The sequence below is a fragment of the Motacilla alba genome, chromosome 8 (assembly GCF_015832195.1).
Source record: "Motacilla alba alba isolate MOTALB_02 chromosome 8, Motacilla_alba_V1.0_pri, whole genome shotgun sequence".
Classification (NCBI taxonomy): Eukaryota; Metazoa; Chordata; class Aves; order Passeriformes; family Motacillidae; genus Motacilla; species Motacilla alba.
The window spans coordinates 2,376,140-2,392,878 of NC_052023.1; the positions used below are offsets into that span (position 1 = coordinate 2,376,140).

General features: G+C 46.1%; 1 protein-coding gene across 3 annotated transcripts; it reads right to left on the reverse strand.

Moving 5' to 3' along the window:
* Positions 1–1,854: 1,854 nt before the first annotated feature.
* Positions 1,855–13,746, reverse strand: USP1 (ubiquitin specific peptidase 1). Of its 3 annotated transcripts, none has more exons than XM_038145191.1 (9): positions 13,615–13,732; positions 13,247–13,412; positions 11,821–11,944; positions 11,395–11,502; positions 10,757–10,917; positions 9,522–10,234; positions 8,271–8,441; positions 6,949–7,150; positions 1,856–3,502 (listed from the first exon to the last, which is right to left on the reverse strand). In XM_038145191.1, the coding sequence occupies exons 2-9, from the start codon at positions 13,405–13,407 to the stop codon at positions 2,788–2,790; spliced, it is 2,355 nt and encodes a 784-aa protein (XP_038001119.1). In that variant the 5' UTR covers positions 13,408–13,412; positions 13,615–13,732; the 3' UTR covers positions 1,856–2,787. The 3 variants fall into 3 exon arrangements, with proteins under 3 accessions (XP_038001120.1, XP_038001119.1, XP_038001118.1); XM_038145190.1 differs by having other exon boundaries at positions 1,857–3,502; positions 13,247–13,440; positions 13,615–13,746; XM_038145192.1 differs by lacking the exon at positions 13,247–13,412 and having other exon boundaries at positions 1,855–3,502; positions 13,615–13,720.
* Positions 13,747–16,739: the final 2,993 nt, after the last annotated feature.

Consider the following 16,739-nt stretch of genomic DNA (forward strand, 5'->3'; position numbering starts at 1 on the left):
ATTACTATTTATGTGAAGAAAGATGTTTTACAGCAGATATTTTGGGGTCTAACACTGCACTTTGAGAAAACATCAGATTTGGAGCTGAATCCACAACTCCTAAATCTTGTCCTTAATATTTTTCCTCTCTGTGGTGAACAGAGTCCCCTAGAAGAGGTGGTGAGTGATTAAACATGTTTATTCTCTCTCCATAAATATTCAAGTATGCATAAAAAACCAGATAGACACACAAAACCTGAATTTGATAAACATACTCTTTATAGATGTAAATTTCTAAAAACAGAAGGACAAATGGGTTTATACATTAAGTGCCCCCTTCTGCAGCAGCACTGAAGGTTTAGGGTGGGGAGGGTCTTTTATTTTCCCTTCCTGATACTTATTTTAGGTTATTGGAGACTTCTCCCGTGCTCTGTTATCCCAGCAGCTGCACACTGGGGGTGCCTTGTGTGCCAGGCTCTGCCAGGTTCCTGGGAACAGAATAATCCTGAATTGCTTCTGTGTCACACCTGCAGGGAGCTCCCTGCAGAAGGAAAACTCCAGCCTTTTCATGGATATTCCAAGGCTCTGGCAAAGCCCAGGGGTTGACAAGGCCTTGGAGGTGCTACAGGAGTCAGGGAATCTCAGAATGGAAAATATTAAGGAAGGAGGGAAGGGCTTTGGAAGAGATTTACAGGAAGAGGCATTAAAAATATTTACACAGTGCAAACAAATTCCAGGAGCCATGAAAGGATGAAACTTTAATTTACAGCGGTCCTGCTCCAGGACAGGAGTTACAGGCAACAAGTTCAGGGGGGTGCCAAGTGGTGCTTGAGTGAATACCCCAAAAATCCACCCCCCATCCCTCTCCCTGTGCCAGGGGAGGGGTTTTCATTCAGCATCTTCCAGCTGAGGCTGTTTTCAGCTGCCACAAAGAATCTCCTCCCAAGCTGTGCTGGGATGATGGAAGGCAGCTGGGTCTTCCTGACATCCTATTTTGGTGTAAATAATGGTATTTTGTTTCCTTGGAACATTCCTGATGCTGCAGTTGAATGAAAAAGATAAAGTCTTGCGCCAGGTGTGGAAAAATAAACTTTCATTTGCAGGCTGAAATTCAGCAAAGCCTAAAAAATTGCATTCTGTAATGGGATTGGGCTGTCCTTGCAAGGTAAGATTACTGATATTTTTGTAATGTAGCTTTCTCTTGGTTTAGACTCTGAAATTATTTATTATTTATTATTATGGTGCAATGCTTTGGAAAAGGGAAAGTGTATTTTGTCATTGCAGATTTTTTATGCTGCGAAATCAAGGCCTGTACAACAGGTCAAACCTAACATGGAAAATGCACTAGAAGAGATTTTTCCTGACTTAGCTCCATGTTTATACAACATTGTAATAAAAGATAGTAAAAATTAAGTATTGCAGAATTAAGGAGGCAGAGGTTTTTAGGGCTTTTTCTGTAAATAAATTAATTTGTAGTGGAAGAAGGTGAAATATATCCAGGGCATACTCAAAGCCTGCAGTGACACTTGCTGTCATTCCATCCATCCTGGGACAGACTGAACACTCTCCCTTTTTTGAGTCATCTTTGTTAAGATCTTTATCACTTTATAGGAGTCGCCTTCAATTCTCTGACAGACAATTTGGGATTTTCATCTCTAGTATTTAGTGCAAATGGTTTTGGTTTTGCAATGTTTCCCCTTAACCTCACAAGTCAAAAAGTACCTTCAAATTAGGAGGCACTGTCCAAGAAGCAGCTAAAAACCACAGAATGTATTCTAGAAGCTCTTTAATTCTTAAAGATGATTTCCCAGCCTTTTTGTAACTGTTCCCAAAACCCTTTCCCCTCTCCAAACACAACAGGCTGATCTGCTTGTCTCAGATGCGGATCATAACTTTTTTATTTCGTATGTACATTCTTAACAAAGCATCAAAGCCAAATGCTCTCCTTTTCCCCCACGTTTCAGTCAGCTCCAGGTACAAACTAACTTCAGTTAGAGGGGCACCACTAAGTTCCCAACCACCCCAAAGAGATGCAGAGTTGAGGGCTTCACTCTTCAAAGTACAAAATTATTTTAATTACACTACACTCTGCCCCTGCTTTGAAGTATTAATCACACCTATTTACACTTTGCTCATTAACACCTATGCATCAAGAGGCACATTGGACCAGTCAAACACTTCCATGAATCCAGTTCCCTCCAATGCTCTGGTCAAGGTTCCCAGACCTTTTTCCTTGTGCTTCGAGTTGCAAGGAGCAGGAAAGAAGGGGAGCAGGAGAATAAACCATGTCCATTACCCAAAGACTAAATATGAAGTGTTACTTCCCAAGTTACAAAAATACACAACTTCTGATGAAATTTGCTAGTTAATATACATTTACTCCAGGGTATGAATACAAATAACTTTTATTTAAAAAAAAAAAGAAAAAAAAAGGAAAAAAACAGGGAAAAAAAGGGAAAAAAAAAAAAGGAAAAAAAAAGCTAATAATACAACAGGCATGTCTGAGACCTAGAGCTGCATTAAAACCACTACTGGGTGCTGTAGGCATCGTTTAGAATCTATACAAACTGGTATTTCTAAAAGGTCAGAGCACTATTCTTCAGCAGAAAAGTTACGGTGTGAGTCACGTCCTATGTCATGTTCTGTTAATTCAAGTCGAGCCACTTGACACCGAAGAAAAAAAAAGACCAGAAAGATGAAGAATCAGTAGCTTCAAAAAACAAACAGCCGTTGCTTCCAGGTAGTTTGGATGCAAATCAGAGCCAGAGGTGTATGCAAATCCCAAATATTTACAGTCCAAGTACAGCATCACTCTACAATTTTCTTATAAAACAGTAGGTAAGGAGTCGATGTAGATGACGACGTCGGAGAAAGAGAATTCAGAAAGTCCTTTTCCTCTGTGACCTTCACTTCAGAATCATCGAAGAGCAGCCACTTCCCCTCGTACTCCTTGAGGCTCTGGAGCACGTAGAGAGCTTTGTTCTCCAGTCCGTTGGCTCCCAGCGCCGGGGGCTCGCCCTGCTCCGCCCTGGGCTCGGCGCTGGGCTCGCTGCGCGGCTCGGGAGCCACGCTCAGCAGCTTCTCGGGGTTGGGCTGTTTGCTGGCACACAGCTCACAGTCAGCCTTGCTCTTCTGCCCCCCGAGCAGCCCCACGGCCTCCATGTTCTTCTTGCTGAGCACCTTGCCCGGCGGCGCGGCGCCGTTGAGCCTGAAGGAGACCTCGCCGTCGTCGTAGTCCTCGGCCACGGCCCGCGCCTCCTCCTCGGTCAGCGGCTCCGGCTTGAGCGCGGCGTAGGCCGGCTCGGGGAGGAAGTTGCCCCTGTCCAGCTCCAGGCTCTGCAGGTCTGTGACCTTCACCGAGGCCGTGTAGTGGCCGCTGCTGATGGTGATGCCGCTGTGCATGACCACGGCGAAGAGCCCGTAGGTGTCGTTGGTGGGCCGCGTGCTCCACTCCTCCAGGGACAGCCGGAGCGGCGTCAGCAGCGGCGTGTTGATCTTGGACAGGCCCCCGTAGCAGTCAAACCTGCCGAGGGACACACGGCTTACACCTCGTGCCACAGCACCTCCCAAACACCACTGCAGGTGGCCCACAGGTGCAGCCATATCCTTTCTCATCAGAGATACGGATGATGGGAACTGCTCCCTGCTGCCCTGGCCCAGCACCAGCATCCCAGGTCAGCAAAGGCATTTTTATGACTGTAATGTTAAATCTTACAGCCCAGAAACTGTAAATTTTAACTATTTCTGAGATCCCATTTTTCTAAAGTATCAGCTAAAGATAATTTTTAAATAGTGATGATAAAGGTTCAGCTGATTGTTCTCACTCCTGCTCCTATTTCTGCACAAACACCCCCTTCTCTCTCTCACCATCCTGTTCAGAAACAACCAAAACCCTCTTCAACAGCCAAGGCTGAACCCAGCAGGGTTGGGCTTGTTTTTTTCTCCTCCTGAAAGAGTCATTTACTAAATAAAGCATTACTTATTTTACTTTCAAGTAGCTCTAATACCACTCAAGAGATTGTGACTAATTTTCCTCAGCTCCCCTCAGTGCACTGTAGCTGTGCCAGTGGTGCTCACCTGGGATTCTTCACTAACTGTCCTATGGCATTCTAATTTTTCAAACAATTCTGTGGCTAATTTACTTTGGAAAAGCCTCTAGTATTCCATAAATATTCAGTATTTTGTTCATAGCACACAAATTTACCAGGAGGGGGAAAAGTCCTTTCATTATAAGGATATTCTACAGAGTTTGAAGAGAAAGTCATTGTTGGGATTTCACTGTGCATCAGCCTCCTTGAATGATTCTGCCCTTGATGACTTACACATTGCATCAGCCCGGATCAGTTAACCCCTTTATTTAACAATAGGTTGTGATGTCCTAATAAATTCCAGGGATGACTCAGTCTTACTCAACTGTGAGGGTGTTGCAGGGAAAAATACTGGGGAGTACAGACAAGGCCTGTAAAACTGAGGTTTCCAAGAGCTCACTGCTCTTATCATAGGAAAAAATAACTTAAATCCAAGGAAACCGCAGCCATGGCACAACTGCAGTTATGATTACTGTTTTCCTGGATTTAATTTTGGTTCTGCTTCACTCCTGTTCAGGGCCATGAACCCTGAGACACAGAAACAAACACAGTGACACACACACAGATCCTCAGTCACTCCAGTGCAGTGGAACCTCACTTCAGACCTCTCACCATACACATTTCACTCCACCAAAAGGAACACAGAAGAGCACAGAATCAGAAATAATAAAACATCTTCTGAAAATCCCTATTATCAGCAGCCAGAAACAGAGAGATTCAGAAGAGAGTCAAGAAACACAGAAGTGCTGGCTGATACCTGGATTACAAATCCAGTTCCACTCAAGCACACTGGGACAATCATATTCACAGAAAACAGGAAAAAGCAGGCTCTACCTTTCTTCTCAATGACATCCAGCATCAGAAAGATTTGGAGAGGATGAAATAAGAGAGGAAATCTTTTCCTATTAGCTTTTTGTTCTTCTTAATGATAAGAATCTGAAGACAGAAAAATTGCATGCCAAGTACTCTGCCTGCTCTGACTGATGCACTTCACATCAAACTTGATTTCTGCAGCCACATCTTTTGAGACCATAAATTAGTGACATTTTACCCACTCAATTTCACAAGACAAAAAGCTGATTTTCTCACAGATTCTTAAATTTCTATAGTGGAAATGCTTAATTGCATGTTACCAGTTAACAAATGCCTCCTGAACAGCTTCACAGCCTGCTCACACATGGCCTGGCATTTTTCCCCACACTCACACACTCTTGCCTAAGAGAATGACTTCTCCCCAGGCAAGGAGATTTTCACACTGGCTGCTTTATTTTAAAACAAAACACTTTGCAAAGCAGCATCTAGAAAATATGAATAAAATCCCTATTAACTGCAAATATTTACAGTACCCTTCATTTCTCATTTATTTACAACTCAGTCACCAGAGAACTCAGTAGAGCACAACTGAGCAGACCACATTCCCAAATTTTTGTGGGAGCTGAAAGTTGCCTGAAGATTCTTATCTTAAAAATGTTTTGTTTAAAGCCAGTAGAAGAGTTTGTTACTACTTTTAGCAATGAGAAGGTTTTGCCCAAGAGAAAACATCCAACTCAAATATCAGGAAACTCTTCAGAAGAGTTTCAGCCTCATCACAGGTTTCAGTGTCAGATTTTCCACTCTGACTTCCTCAATCTCTGACTGGTAGCCCTTGGCAGAAAATTTATGGAATGACTGAGAGGACACATGAGGAAAACCACAAGAGACCGGATTCACTCTGACCTGGAAATTGGTCTGAGTGTTTTGGAGCAAGGACCTGAAGCTGCCCAGGACAGAGGAGGTGAATGAGGCAGGAGAGGGTTGGTTAACTGCAGGTCCTTCCTCATGGAAACAAGAAAATAGGAAATACAGGAGCAAACAGAAGATAATTTTCGTGTTTCTTATTTAACTGTGATGATTTTTAAGTGTGCAGCTCTAAGTCAGTATATACAAGTCAGTATTTAAGTAAATATTGTGGAGATCAATGAAAAGACAATTTTGTATGTTATGATTCTGGACTCGTATGGAAAGACAGTGCAGAGACAGAGGAAATTTCCTTTCTGCTTTGTCAGAAACCTGGATATTCCTGTACAGTGCTGTAGGGATGGATTTTTCTTTGTTTGCTCTCATCCCAAAGAAAATCCCTAAATTTTTAAGTATTAAAAAAAAAGATAAAGAACACTCCCACAACTTCTTTCAAAATATAAGGATTGCTACAATTACATTACCAAACTGATTGCTCTGTAACTGAATATCAATGAGGCTGATATCATTGTGTTTTTAAAGTAATTTATATATATTTTTTAAATATTAGTTCTTTAAAATGTTTATCTGACTTTTTTTCCCCCCAAAATTTTAGTGTTCATATTCATGTACAGACCAAAGTCTTTTTAAAGGAATTGGTCAATTCTGGGGTAATGAGTTTTGGCTCTTTAGAAGTGTGTTGACTCCTGATTATATTTTTTTCCCCACTCACATTCATCTTTTTATTACTCACATTCAGGCAGAGACAACATCAGACCATAAAATGCAGATTTGTTCTCATTACTTGTTCTAGTAAAGTACTTAAAGCTGCCTCTGAACTCACAGTTTATTTACTTAAAACTTAAACATCCCCTTAAATAAGGGGATATTTAAAGTAAGTAAAGTTTTAAGAAATACCAGGTTGTTTTAAGAGTACAGCTAAAAAATTTTTGTTAAGGAATCTCCTAAAAGTCAATTTTTCTGGAGGTAATTTCTACCACTACCTGGAACAACTCAGAGCCTTTACGGCATCGGGGGCTTCATCCCAGCAGTTTAATTCCAATCTGGGAATCTTTTGGAAACACTCCAAAGCATCTCCAGCTCTAGGGGTAAGACTTCCCTTGCTGCAGGACCCCGTTTGGTAAGGCAGGCAATGCATACTCACTCCAAGCCACTGGCAGCAAAGCACTTCAAGTGAATTGTGATCACTTCGGGCATTTTGTCGAACAAGAGGCTGCGCTCGGCTTCCGTGTAGTGGTGGCAGTTCTCACAGAAATACTTGTCCTCTCCCACAATCCTCTCCACTGAGGCAAACTGGGAAATTGCCCATTTCAGAGTCTTCATTTCTGTTTTTGGCTCTGGAGAAACTGGAAAAGAAATCGCTGCGTTCACGGATATGCCAATATTTACATTTCCAAAGCATCCCGCCAGAAGAGCAACAAAACAAAATATGTCAAGTTCAGACCACTCCAAACCTGTAACACTGCAAAGAACACTCAGTATGTGTGAAATATGTGATGTATTCCAAACTTTGGAGCATTTCAGGAAGGGATGAAAACATCACTTAATGGATGTCACTGCTCAAAATTAGGATTTTCCCAAAGCTCCTTTCAGATCACACAATTTTGTTGCCATGTCTGGAAATGGAGAGCTTGTATGAGACCAGAATTTCACTTATTAAGGCAAACCCCCAAAATAACCAGAAAGTTCCCTCTCACTTCTTGCATTTCGCCTCCCCTGCCACCCTCACACTGCTGACAGGATCACCCGCTGTCGGCAGCACTTCACTTACGAACATCACCACACATATTTTCCTTTGAATCCTTCAGCAAAATGGGGAGCAAAAGCAGGAAAAGCTGCTCCAAATTAAGTCAGCGGCAACTAAAATTAATTCCCTTAAAAGCCTCAATTTCAAGATGTGTTTTTAGCATGCTTCCTTTTGAAAATAGCTAAAAAACTGCATATAGATCAGTAAAAATTGTGAAAGATATCACATGACTAACATTTACAAACATAATACGAATGTTATTAAAATAACAGCAATCTAAAATACTAAATGTTGTAGAGTAACTGAGGAAAAAAAAAGCTGGATTTTTGTTTCTTTTACTTCTAAGAAAAAATGTAAATATTTCTTATCAAAAGAAGATAAAGCACAATTTCTTATGCAGGAAGAAAAAGGAAGACTCAAACCAAAGGAAATACCTATCCATAAGCAGGAAAACAGGTGACAGATGTAGGCAGTCCATGCTGTATGTTAAGATCTGGAACAATCTGAATATTATCTGGATCTGCCAGCATTATCAGCACCGTGTTTCCAAAGTCTAAAGTTAATCAGGACTGGAGATAACAGCCTCTAATTTTAGCCAGCACAAACAGGAGCCGTGCTCCTTCCTAACTGAAGCACCGTCCTTCCCCACGGCTGGCAGAGGCAGGAACACATCTCCACAACCTTTGTTTTTTGGGTTTTTTTTTGAGGGAATTACTTACTTTCAGAACTCTCTTCACTTTTAGAAAGTTCATCTTCTTGCACTGGGACACTGATGTCCTGAAAATCCTCCCTCCTCTCCGTGAAGCACTCGCACTCCAAGCACCTTGTCCTCAGCACTAGCTGGCCCTGGAAGAGTTTCTCCACCAGCTCGAAGACAGCCAGCTCTGTACCTGGAGAGAGCACATGGCACATCCCTGAGCAAGGGCCACTTCGTTCCAGAGACCCTTGAGAACCTGGTTATCCTCACAAAATCATTGCTACACCACGGCCCTTTAGGGAGCTCAGACAGGAATTAAAAAGCAAAACAAATCACGAACAGTTTTCATGGTATCATCTGCTTGTAAGTAAATAAGGACCCCCTTTATTTTCTGTTCTGAGATTGGGTTCTTGTTTTGTACTTGAAGTGTGATGTTCTGGAATATTTGGTTGTCATCAAAACAACTTAGCATGGACTGCTGACCTCCTCAAGGAGCACCACACTGTGGGTTTGCCTGATTTCTGTTCATTCTCAGTCCTCTCCTCCTTCCTAAATTTACTGGCTAGTTTTGGCCAAATCTGCAGAAGAAATGCAGAACTCAAGAGACTCTTCATTCCTTCAATTTTTTATAAAAAATTGGTGGGTGGAAAGTTCCAAATTAGTAAGCACTGGATTCATACTGAGGCCCTTCCCTCAACCTGTATCTTGTTTCATTGACATCAACAAAATCCAGACCTGCCAGCCAATTAGCATTTCTAATTGGTATCTATTAGATCTAAATAGATTAGATCTCTAATACATCCTGAGTCCTTCCTGGTTCTTGGGAAGGTTGGGAATATGGAAAGATTAAGGAACTGGAAGGGAAAAAGAGGATACTGCTTGTAAAACCATAGCTAGTGGTGTTTGGTTCTGTTTGCTCCTGCCAGAAATATCCCTTTACATCTCAAATCCACTTGCTCTTTCCACGGATGACAAAAATTAGTGGTAAATACAAACCCGGTAATATTCAGCCTTTTTTATACATATTGCACAACGATTACAGAGTGTTAAGAGAAACACCTCGAGATCTAAGCGAAACAGGTCAAGTTCTAAAAGGGAAAAAATTACAAACACGTATAAAAATAAATTTTCTTTCCTAAAAATCATCTTCAATTCCTGAAAAATCTAATTTTGTGTTTAGAGCTCTGCAGGCTGTGCAGTTTGAAGGCTGACTTCCCACGCATTGTACTTTCTTAATCCTACTAATTTTAAGCCCATCCACTTGTGCACCAACCTTCCTTTTTTGGTTCTTTTTCAGTTCCTTTTCCATGATGGCTTTCCACAGGAGACGCTGGTTCATGATATTCTTCTTTACTGTCACCATTTTCACACTTGACAGCTGACTCTTCGAACTCACAGTCATATTCTCTCCCTGGCTCTTTGGATCCCAAGTTTGTAGTTAACTTTCCTAGACTGTAAAATTTGGACAGGATACTGGGCTGTTTGCAGGAAGATTTTAACCAGTTTAACCTAAGGCGCGACTTTTTCTGCGTGGGCTTGGCGCTCTCGCTCTCCCCGGAGCACTTGGCAATGGCATCCGTTTGGCTTTCCATCCTTTCTCCCGTGGCTTTCCTCTTGGACCTGGTTTGTCTTTGATTTTCTTCTGCTGCAATTTGCTCTTTTGATACTTTGGATTTTTTCTTGGCGTTGCCGCCCTCGGCGTCGCTTTTCCTTTTCCCGTTTCCCTTGAGCAGCTTCTCCTTGGCCGCGTCTCCGCCGTGGCTGCCCGGGCTGGGATCCTCCTCCTCAGCGGGGCTCACAGACCCATTGCTCTCGGGGTTTTGGCTGGGTTTTTCCTCCAGTTTAGCTGCAGGCTCTTCCACAGGCAGTTTGTTCAGCTCTTCCTTCTTCAGCAGCTGGCAGGTTTCCTGGATGTTCCCCAGGATGCACTGCAGGACCTCCTGGGCATCGTGCTGCAGGTACCCTTCGTACATGGGGTTCAGCTCTCTGTCAAAGAAAGGAGAAAAAATGAGGGTTTGCTGGCCTTTGCTAACTGGGGAATGTGATTTGAGACTGAAATCAGGGATTCAGAAGTCATGGGGGAAGGTTCTACCTTAAGGATTTCCACACACCCAGCAGTGGAGCTCCTCAGCTCCAAGGGGATCCCTGGAAGAGTCCCAGGCCAGGCTGGGAAGGGCTTGGAGCAACCTGGGATTGTGGGAAGTGTCCCTGCCCATGGCAGGGCTGGAAGTGGATGAGCTTTAAGGTCCCTTCCAACCCAAACCTCTCTGTGATTTAATAACACTTCTGTACCTAAGCACTGTTTTAAAGCCCTTCTGCATGACAGTCTTACAATTTATTTTCAAATTTTCAACCCCACTGTACCAACAATAAGCACAAAAATCTCGCTGCCTGTAAGGCCACCCCAAATTTGAGGCTGTCTACCTTGCAGCAGCTTCTAAGGCTGGGCAATTTAACGGCCTGGAAAAGTCAGGACAGAATTCTGTCAGCATTGAAGGGGATTTGTACCTGAGGGTGTTCAGCAGCCTCCGGGGCTGAGTGGCCAATTCATCCGTGTATTTCTCTGGGTTTAGGAGAAAACTGGCTTGAAGCTGCTCAACTGAAAGGATCAAGGAGTGCAAGCTGCAGATGAGCTCGTAACTTGCCAAGGGATCTTCTTTACAGCTTCCCTGCAAGGACAATGTAAAAGGAATAAGAACACTTGCAACAGGTACATCAGTCACAAATTAACATTTTTCTCTCCTCCCCTCCCTTGGTTTTCTGTATTTGGCTGAATTTTTTGTCTGCTATGTGAGGCAGGTGGGTTTCAGACAGTATTTTGGTTTTTTTTTCAAGTAGGAAACAAACATAAAAGCCCAATTAACCATTGGTTTAAAATCCCAAACCATCCTTGCCCAAACTCCCATTTCCATCAGCTCCAGGCACCGTTTCATAATTATCTTTGTGCCAGAAGCATGGTCAGGTATCTTCCTCAAATTTCTTCTGTTAGACTTCAAAACTTGTGCCAAAGTTCAAAACAACTCGAATAGAGTGCAGAAAACAATGCTGAAAAGCTTCTTAAGAACAGAAACCAGTTAAATTTTCCCTACATTCAGGACAGCCTCGCTTGCAAGGCTACAAACAAAGAACACGTGGGGATTTGTTACCTTTTCTGCCTTTTGCTCTCCTTCATCCTTTGAAGATTCTCTCTTCTTTGAAATAATGTTATATAAGTGTTTTACTCCAGTTTTAAAACCAGGACAAAAATACAATACCTGAAAGCAACAGTTGAAAACAGGAGAATAAGTAGAGTAAGAAGTTATTCCACACATAAATGCACATTTATAACCCACACAGCTCTGCACCTCCCCAGGCACACAAAGATCCAGGATTTTTCACAGCAGGGAGGAGCCCTGCGTATGGAAACTGAAGAATTTCCCAATCAGGACAACCACAGGGCACACATTTCCTGCAGCAGCATCTTTATTTCCCTGCTGTAATGAGATGCCCTTGTCACTGCACCCCGAATGAAGCGATGTCACCCGTTTGTCACCCAAAACGTCCCTTTTGGAGCCCCCCTGGCCATGGCTCACCTGCAGGACGCTGTTCAGGTAGCAGGTGTTGCCCAGGTTGTTCAAGCCCACAAAAGGCAGCATGTTGTCTTTTTTCTCACAGCTGACAAGGGAGGGGGGCTGTGCTGCAGGAACCACCTGGTCACTGGGAAACAGAGCATGGGGTAAGAGACACTCTGGAGAAACCACTCCTTCATCTGTCCCCACCTCGGAGAACTCGGCACTGAGAAATGCAGATCTAAACCCTGCAAAAGTGTCTGAATTCACTCGGACTCCTCAGCAACCCACCCAAAACCACACAGGAGGAAAACCTGCTCTAAGCTCCAGCACATCAGATAGCAGGAGACTGATTTAATGGATCAAAAATTTCATGTACAGATACTTTTGAACGTTCTTTCTTCATTCGTAAGGCAGAAAAAACGTGCCTAGAATGTATTTTTACATTGTCCCCTGCTCCAGTCACATCATTTCTGGATGCAAAGCCAAAGCATAAAACCAGAAAAAAAATCTAAAAAAAAGAAACCAATAAACTTTACACACTACACACTGATTATCATTATTAATAATCACTGATAGAAGTGATTAATACACTGTAAGGACACAACAGAACCAAAATTTGACATCTCCAACTATTTCTAACTGACCACAATTTTCTTTTTCCCACTTAAATCCCCTCACCAGCAATGAAACAGATTTGCTCAGGGCCTGAAAAGCCCCAATGAATGACAGCCAACCCCACAACTAAACATCCTACATATTTCCATTAGAGCTCCCCTTGCAGAAAATTAAATTTTAATATAAATAGTTCAGTGACACAATAACTACTTATATTAACTTGCAATAACTACTTATATTAACTTGCAATAACTACTTATATTAACCTGAATATAATTACTTATATTAACTTGCAATAACTACTTATATTAACCTGAAGCAAAGTAAGTTTTTCGACTGATCCCAAAGTTTGTGCCAACTAAACACCAAAAAAAGCCCCTAAAATATCAAAAGAGCAAATTGCAGCAGAAGAAAACTAGTTTTCTTAGGAGAGTTATTAGAAGTCGGTTACAGCGATTAAATAGGTTTTAAAAACTAACTTCAGCACGCAATCCCAAAGTTTGTGCCAACTGAACATCCCCGGTGCGGCAAAGCCGCTTTCTTAAAACGGCTGGGAAGGCAGCAATTGGTCACAGCCGGAGCTGGTTCGGTTCCACGAGGCCCCGGCCGGTTAATTTACCGGAGGCGCGTGTTAATTGAATCGGGGCGCACGTTAATGCCATGGAGCGCGCTGCAGCGCCCTGCCGGTGCGAGAACACGAAAGCGAAAGGAGCGGGGAAGGAAGGGAAGGAGGAAGGGAGGATGGATGGAAGGATGGATGGATGGAAGGATGGCGGGAGCAGCCCCAGCCCGCCGCGGCATCGCCACGGAACTTCTCCCGCGCGGCACTCACATCTCGGCGCCTCGGAACTCCGCGCCCTTCGGCTCATTTTCCTGCGCCTCGATGAAATCCAGCACTCGCTTCGCCTCCTTCTTCTGAAAGAGCTTCAGCGACAGCCTGTTCTTCTTGGAGGGGCTGGCCCTGGCGCTGTCGCCGGGCAGGACGCCGGGCATGGTTCCTGCGGGGCGCGGCCGGGGCGCTCACACCTGGCGCGCACACACACACACACGCGCACACCAGGCGCCATTTACTCCCCGAGGGGGCCGAGCGCGGACCCGCCGCCCCCCGCCCCGGGCTCGGGCCGCCCCCCCGCGCCCCCCGCATGTTCCCCGCGGCCGGCGGGGCCCGAGGCCGCGGTGCGGCCGCTCCCCCTCACTCACCGCTACATGCCGGCCCCGCTCCCGCTCGCCGTTGCCATGGAGACCGCGGGGACACCGTCAGACAACTTGGCGCGTTTTTTTCCGCGCGCCGACGAGGACCCCCCCGCCCCGCGCGCGCCCCGCCTCGCGCCGCAACCCCCCCCTCCCCGCCGGCGGCCGCCCGGCGAGAACGCCGGAAAACGGAGCCCGCCCCGCCGGGGCAAGCCGGCGGGCGAAAGGCATGCCGAGAGGCGGCGCGGCGTCTGCCGGGAGCCGGCGGACAGACCGGAGGCGGCTGGGCGCCGGTGCGACGCCGCCACCGGTCCCGCGAGGCCGCCGCCGCATCAGGCAGCGCGGCGGGCAGCCCGCTGTGGGTCCTGCCTGAGCGCGCGCGGGCGCTGGTAACGGCCCGGCCAAAGGGCTCGGGTTCGGGCTGTACCATTTGCGTGGGGAGAACCCTCCCTCCTCCCCCGCCGGCGGGAGGTGGATTGGTCCCGCTTTGACCACGCCTCCTGTGCGGCTCGACCAATCGGAGGCGGCGGCTCCGTTCCCCCCTCACGCCCTCAGGGCCCGGCCCGCAGTGCCCGGAGCGGCCCCGCGGAGCCTTCCCGCGCTTTTCCATTAAAACCGCTCGTTCCTGCGGGAATTCCATCGCTGCCCCAGAAAACCCGCACCTTCCTGCGGGAATTCCATCGCTGCCCCAGAAAACCCGCACGTTCCTGCGGGAATGCCCATCGCTGCCCCATAAAAGCCGCACGTTCCTGCGGGAATTCCATCGCTGCCCATAAAAACCGCACGTTCCTGCGGGAATGCCCATCGCTGCCCGGCCCCAAGGCCCCCCGGCACACCTGTGCGCCCCGCAGTGAATAGGGGTTATCACCGAGCCTGTTAGGGCTGCAGACGTGGCTGTTTGGGGGTCCGGAATGTGGGAAAACGCTGTAGATTGCAGCGTTCTGCTCTTCAAACTGGCCCCTCCAGGGGCTCCAGGCTGTATATAAAGCATGCACGTTGCTCATTCATGAAGGTTTTCTAACAGGAAGGTTTATTCACGTAAGATATGGGTTTAATTACATAACTGACTTTGAACAATACCCAGATCTGGGTTTTGGGGTGAATTACCCCAAATCTGAGCACTCAAGAGCTGAAGTTCCCCAGGACCAGCTCCTGCTGCCTCCCCTGAGCATGGCACTCCTGTTAAGCACTAAAACAAACTGAACTCCGCAAAAATCCGCTTTTTTTTGCAGTCTTGCAATATTTTCAGATTTTTTTTTTCCTGCTGCACAAATTAATTATTACAGCAGGTCACTATCCCTGAATGCTCACATGAATTACGGAACAATTGTGTATATTCCAACTGTGTATGTAATCCAGCAGTCACGGCCATGCTCCTGCACAGGTTTTGATTTCCCTTGCAGGTTAAATTTCCACGTGTGCCTGCGCACGCAGGGTTCAGATTCCCAAGGTGAATATCTTGATTTATTTCCTTGGCCTGTGGGATCCCCAGAGCTCCCCAGAAGCTGTTGGGATTCTGCATTCCCACCCAGCATGGACGGATGGATTTCCCCCGCAGCTCTGCCATGTGAACTTTAGCTCCACTCAACAAACACTGCCCGAGGTCCCTGCAGTTAATGGACACTCAGGACTACAGAGGCTCTTTTGTGTGAGACAAGAGTCTTATCCAGGTGGGTGGTGCCCCAGAGGTCCTGGAAGTGCTTGGCTGATTAATAAAGTGATTAATTAAGTCTGTGTGACGCTGCTGGTGATGGCTTGTGCAGGCTGCCCTGGAGCAGGGGCTGGGCAGAGTCACAGAATAAAGCAGGGATTTATTCAAAGCATCTCCTCCATGGATCCACCTTGGGCAGCACCAGAGCCCAGCCAGGGCTGCCCCCAAGATGAACCCAAATGGTCCCAAAATGCACGAGCGCTCCCGGGGTCTCTGCCTTGGCTCAGCTCTGCTCCATTTGCACCTTGCAGTTCATTGTCCCGTTCCAGCTTTAGCCCAGGCACTCCCACCCTGCTTGTTTTCCTCTCTGCAGCCCACGCTGTTTGTGCTCCTGGGCTGAGCTTTGGATCATTTGTCCTTGGTGCCCAGCTGGAGCAGGAATTGTTTTGTGTCCCTGCTCTGTGCAGAGCTCAGCATCCCCAATGTGAAGCTCAGACCCACACACTGAAGCAGCTCAGAACCTGAGAATAGAAAACCCAAACCCTGAGGCATCAGTGGTTTGAGGCATTGGCTGAGGAGTCACTTCCTGACCAGTGGCAGCTGGAAGGTGCTGGCAGTCAAACCCGGGGCTGTAATGAGAAAATCTGGGAGTGTTTGTACCTTGGGGCTGGGTTCCAGGCTGGAATAACCTCCAAGGGCAGGGCTCCAGGCTGCTGTGACACAAAGGGGCCGTGACCCTGGCTGCTCCCCTCAGCCAAGGTCTGCCCTGCCCAGTGCATGCTGTGCAATCTGCTTCAGCAAACAGGAGAGAAGTCTGGTTAGACCCAAGGGTTTTACAGGCTGATCCTAAGTCCACGGTAGGTAATTCCTCATTCCATGTGCTAGCTGAACTCCAGGTGTGCTCGTGCCTAGGAGCACCATCAGTGACATCGGAAGGCCAAGATTTGGAGTAAAGTCAGGCTTGGGGACACTGCCAGGCTCGTGGTTTGACTTTTCAGGGGCAGTAACTGAGGGAAGGAGGGAAGGGACATGTTTGCAGAGCAAATTTGGGGGACTGGAAGAGCAGAGAGCATTTCTCATGGCGGTTATGGAGCTTTGGTCTGTGTGTTACTTTTTTTTTTTTTTTTGGCTAATGAAGCAGCCAGCTCAGTTTCCACAGGTATAATCATTATTTCAATACACAAATGCATCTGCCACACAAGCAGTACATGGGTGAGCCCAGCACCCCTCAGAATACTCACTCAGCACTCGTTTGGAACAACTTTCCCTGCTCTTTTCCCACAGTGTGGGGACAATTCCCAAATGCTCCCTTTCAAGAGGTCTGTGCTGAGCTGTTGTGCAGCCCAGCAGGGCTCAGGGTCAGGTCTGCTTCCTGGGTTTTTACAATTAAAATGAAAACTTCCTGTTTTACTTTTTCTGCTGGTAATTTCATCTGATTACATATAACCCTCAGCCTGCTGTAAATAATTTCTCTCCCTTAATA